The sequence below is a fragment of the Garra rufa genome, chromosome 18 (assembly GCF_049309525.1).
Source record: "Garra rufa chromosome 18, GarRuf1.0, whole genome shotgun sequence".
Taxonomy (NCBI): domain Eukaryota; kingdom Metazoa; phylum Chordata; class Actinopteri; order Cypriniformes; family Cyprinidae; genus Garra; species Garra rufa.
In genome coordinates this window covers 2095933-2101262 of record NC_133378.1, presented here as the reverse complement: position 1 = coordinate 2101262, position 5330 = coordinate 2095933, and the positions used below count along the sequence as shown (strand labels likewise).

General features: G+C 41.1%; 1 protein-coding gene across 1 annotated transcript; it reads right to left on the bottom strand.

Moving 5' to 3' along the window:
- Positions 1-1810: 1810 nt before the first annotated feature.
- LOC141291444 (leukocyte elastase inhibitor-like) lies at positions 1811-3905 on the bottom strand. The gene is made up of 4 exons (XM_073823606.1): positions 3893-3905; positions 3692-3834; positions 2919-3086; positions 1811-2489 (listed from the first exon to the last, which is right to left on the bottom strand). Exons 1-4 carry the CDS (start codon positions 3903-3905, stop codon positions 2085-2087), a joined length of 729 nt encoding a protein of 242 aa, XP_073679707.1. The 3' UTR covers positions 1811-2084.
- Between the last annotated feature and the right edge of the window lie 1425 nt (positions 3906-5330).

Here is a 5330-nt window from a genome sequence, read left to right as displayed (position 1 = left end):
CTCAGTCTCCACAACTGGTTTCTCCCACCTCCCATAATGCACCACAGCAAAAAAATAAATAAATACATAAATAAATAAACACAACCTATTGACACCTATTAAGGTAGGGAAGATTGTGTTACACTTTTAAGAAAGATACGACGTCCGTTCTTAGAGCAACACATTTATTTTCTGTTAGAAAAGATAGAAAAGAGAGGTTAAGCAAGGAGCGCATCTGTTCGTCTACCATGAAGCTCATCATGTACTGAATACTATTTCTTTGTTATTCTATACTGATGACTAGCGCAGAGCGTGGGCACCCCTTTGCTGACGAACCTGAGTTTAACAAGTCATTTTACTCTCAACAGAATACAACAATTAAACTGTCATTATTTTCAGATTGGACAAAATTCTAAATTTGAAGAGGGTGTTTTTTTTTTTTTTTTAGTCTCTAAGTTATTTAGGGCTACAATTGCATATTCCCTAAATGGCATTTGGCACATAAATTACTGCATGACATATGTTAAACAACACCATACATTCATCATTTGGCTGTTTTTATAACTCAGAGCAACATATGTTCATTTTTACTTTGTATCCTCTTTTATGGTTCACTCTGTTACTAACCATTGTTTGTGGTTTTGCTGTTGCTACGATTGTAACGGCAAATTATGCACTGATTAAAATGCTGAAACTGATTTTCATAATACCTGCTGTAAGTTTTATCAGCAAGATATATGTCAGTATATCCTAATGTGTGAATTCACAACTGTGTATTGCCTGTGTTGATGAATTAGAAAAGGTATCGGTATCATCTATGAATGAGTAGCTCTGTAGTCTGTTCATGTATTATGATTTGATATATTGTAAATTAATTTGAATTATTATACTTTGTTTTAATTACACTAGGATTTTTTTTAGCTCCCTCGTCTAACACACCTGATTCAACTCATCGGTTCAGTCATAGAGACGACAAGACCTGAATTTAGTGTCTAATTAGGGAGACATGAGAAATGTGCAGTGATGACGGGACTGAAAACTCCTGCGTGAGGGTGTTTTGTACAATATAGTATTTTTTAGTGCAAAAATTAAATATTAAATATTGTATTTGTACACTAGTAACACATACCGTAATCAAGCAAAAATGATTAAAATGTTATGTTCGTAGGAGTATTTGTCTGATTGATCTGTTCTGAGTCTGTCCGTTCATCTGTAGATGAATCGTCCAGCTGTGATTTCATCGACATCCAGATTCAAACTGTGACAGAGCTCCTGCTCCTTTCACGCTGCATATAAAGAGGCAAAATAACTTTATTTACAGTGAAGAACTGTCTGTGAGACCTAGTTCTACAGCAGTTCTAGAATGTAGATCATCCAGAATCACTGTGTTTTTGTAGCTTTATGACCAACTACACACATTTCTGTTACATTTCTGAATGCAATGGCGTTTTCTGTTTAATCACAACCTTTGTTCAGTTTTCACGTTCAGAGACTGAATTCAGTGATTTAAACAGGAGTTTCTGTGTGAGCGCTGAACTCTTATGACCACTGAATAAACTTTTACCCACAATATATGACAAATGACTTGAGAATTTTCATGATATCACTCTTGAATAAGTCATCAACAGGTTTTCTGAAGACATGTCATTACTTCATTTTGATAATGAAACATTTCATACAGTTATTTCTACTTGCCACAAACAGCACCGTAATTTTGTTTGTTTTGTGACTCACTTGACAATGCAGATCTGAATCAGACTCTTTATGATAGATGTGGAGCTCAATAAGCCTTCAGTGCAAAACTACAGCATCTATTAAAATACAACAAACGTTCAAGCTAAGCACAGGTTTCATTTTATTTTTGAACAATTACAAGTTGTTTATTATTATGCAAGTTGTAGATTATTCAACAGAGGAAACAACACAGGCACTCAGGAATGAAGGCAAAAGGTAATTTTCAGTAAAGGGCAGGTCAAACTGGACTTTCGTCTGAAACCTTTGAAAGACCTGAACCCTGACCCCTCATCTGCCGGCATTACGACTCGTTCTAAACGGATCAAACCCGTCATAAACCTGTGGGTGCTGTGCGCTGGAGCGTCAAGAGCTCAGGGAGAGCAGACGCGTCTGTAGAACAGAACGCTCTTGGAGGGATTGTGGCGTATGAAGAAGAGGAACGGGTGATCGGCGTGAAAGCGCTCTGGACGCATCAGGCAGCGCATCATCATGACCGCACCAGTGGCCGCAGCGGCTTCCGTCCCCTCCTCGTTCACCTCAACAAATGACTTGTGCACCACCTTAGACAGCACCAGATCGTTGTTCGGGGACAGGCCGGAGAAATCGGCTCTCTGCAAGTCAAACGCGTCCACCATTCCCAGGCTCATCAGGAGAGCTTTCATGTCGTACGTTTCCTCCAGTCTGAATCTGGGCAGAGCCACTTCCACTTCCACGAGATCCATCATGTCAGGTCGGGTCCACTCCACAAAGTTCTCGTAGGTCAGCGCGCTCTCCAGCTGGACAAGAGAGACGTGTTAAAGCCTGGCATCTGAGCAGAAGACTCGACGCAATAAAAACCACAGGTGTTTACTGTCTGAGTTAAGCCTTCTACACACTGTGTGATTTTAGCAATCCTAGAAGTAGAAATCCTGTGTGACATGGATCTAATAAACTTGGGTATGACATGCATGTAAACTATACCATGTTTAGTGACAGTGACAGAAAATGATCGTAGGCTATCTTTGGTCACAAGACCGTGACAACGGCCGTCTTTGAACCTCTCTCACTGTACGACATAAAACTGCAGATTAGGAGCCACGATCACAGAAATCGCCACAATTGTTTCACGATTCTAAGCTTTCATCTGGAACAGCCGAAAATCGTGCAGTGCGTGTTGGGCTTAAGACATCACACCAGACCCACTGACAAAACACCTGTGGTCTCACCTTCTCCAGGCCGGTGGTGTCGTCCTCCATGGCGTTGGGAAGCATGATCAACATACTGAGGTCTTTCCCAGCGTACGGCAGCTCCAGAATCTGACATTTCATAGCAGGAATGAAGGCCAGAGGAAACTTGGCCTTCTGGAACATCATCTGCACTGGCTTCGATTCATTCTGTCAACCATCAATGGAAACACATGACAGTCACGCTCACTCATATCACAAGACACCTGATGCAGAAATCATCAAGAACTAAACATTTCTTAAATTAAAGAAAAACATAAAACACTGGACGTATTGTCTGGCAGCTGAAAGAATCACTGCCTGCTGTCTGTTCTTCATCCAAGAAACGCATTTCAAAAGAGCACAATCAAAACCAACAGCATCTATAGTCTCCTTTTTATCAGGAATGAAATGCATGACAACTACAACTAAAACGAGACAAAAAGAACTGATTCTTCCCCTGCTAAGCACAACTCTGTTCTCTGGAATTGTCTGACCCATCTCAATACTACTGAGCATATGTCACACACACTGACATTTAATTATACTGATCTATTTTATATTTATTTTATTTTATTTTATTGAGGCATTTGGGAACTGCTGCCTACTTATTTCCAATATTTCTAAGTTCAATATCAGCCATTACCAAGTCAACTGTTTTACAAGGCATTTGTTCATTTAAATACTGTGCATCTCACAGACAAAGGCCACAAACTGAAGAAGTGAACTGAAGTGCAAACTTACCGGTCCAGTACAAAGCTCTTGTGAAATCTCACCTTGTTGATCTTGAACGGCATCTCTCTGGTGTGTTCCTCTCCAAACTTCCTCTCCCAGTTCCCCTTGAAGTAGATGGCGTTCACCAGGACCAGTCTGGTCAGCGAATCCACGTCTCCCTCGGCCAGGAGATCCTTGATCTTCTCTGTGATTATAAATGAACATTCAAACCGACACAGCAGGAATGCAAAGTTTATTATTACTGATACAGCACATAATCAGTCGATAAAGTCGTGGCACATTAAAGGGATAGTTCACCCAAAAATGAAAATTTGATGTTTATCTGCTAACCCCCAATGCATCCAAGATGTAGGTGACTTTGTTTCCTCAGAAAAACACAAACGATGATTTTTAATGAAAACCGGTGCAGTCTGCCAGCCTTATCATGGACGTGGATGGGCACCAAACCTTTAAAAGTAAACAAAAACATGCACAGACAAATCCAAATTACACACTGCGACTCGTGACGATACATTGATGTCCTAAGACACGAAACGATCGGTTTTTGCGAGAAACTGAACAGTATTTATATCATTTTTTACCTTTGATACACAGCCACGTCCATCTCTCCTGAGCACAAGTTTGGCATCAGTCACGTCACATGAGCACGCGCTTCTGGCGTAGTATACGCAAACGCCGGAAGCGATCTGTCGCATGAATACGACACTCATTGTTTCCACAGTCGAGTCAAGTCAAGTCACCTTTATTTATATAGCGCTTGTAACAATACAGATTGTGTCAAAGCAACTGCACAGTATTTAAACAGAACAATAGTGTGTAAGTAACGCATTATTGAAGATAATAAATTTTAGTTAAAGGCAGTTCATCAATGAATTCAGTGATATCATCGTCAGTTCAGTTCAAATAGTATACGATATCGCTGGAAAATGTCCCCAACTAAGCAAGCCAGAGGCGACAGCGGCAAGGAACCAAAACTCCACAGGTGACAGAAATGGAGAAAAAAAACCTTGGGAGAAACCAGGCTCAGTCGGGGGACCAGTTCTCCTCTGGCCAGACGGAACCAGCAGTTTGTACTAATGTCCAATTGTAGGGAACTCACCAGGTTCCTGTGGTGTAGCGCCGATGGCTATCTAGGTTGGCGAGGTCTTCATTGATGATCGGTCTCTGGAGCTCATCTGGTTGACATCCATGGCTATTGAAGTCATCTCCAGGTGGTGATCCATGATCTAAGCTGGGTGCGGACTGGATCCGGGGGACTGCAGTGACCATCTGATCCGGATACAGGCTGGGTCTGGTGGCTACGGTGACCTCGGAATGAAACAGACTAATATTAGCGTAGATGCCATTCTTTTTACGATGCAACGAGTGCATCAGATGTAATGTGAGGTGTTTTCGGTTCCGGTTGACCTAATTAATGCAGCCTAACAATCCTTTAACGGATTTGAATTATAGGAATGTGTTAATGTTTTATGTGTAAGCCAGGTTAAACAGATGTGTCTTTAATCTAGATTTAAACTGACAGAGTGTGTCTGCCTTCCGAACAGTGTTTGGTAGATTGTTCCAGAGTTTAGGCGCTAGATAAGAAAATGATCTGCCGCCGGCAGTTGACTTTGATATTCTAGGTATTATCAAATTGCCAGAATTTTGAGAACGGAGCGGACGTGAGGGACTATAATGCGA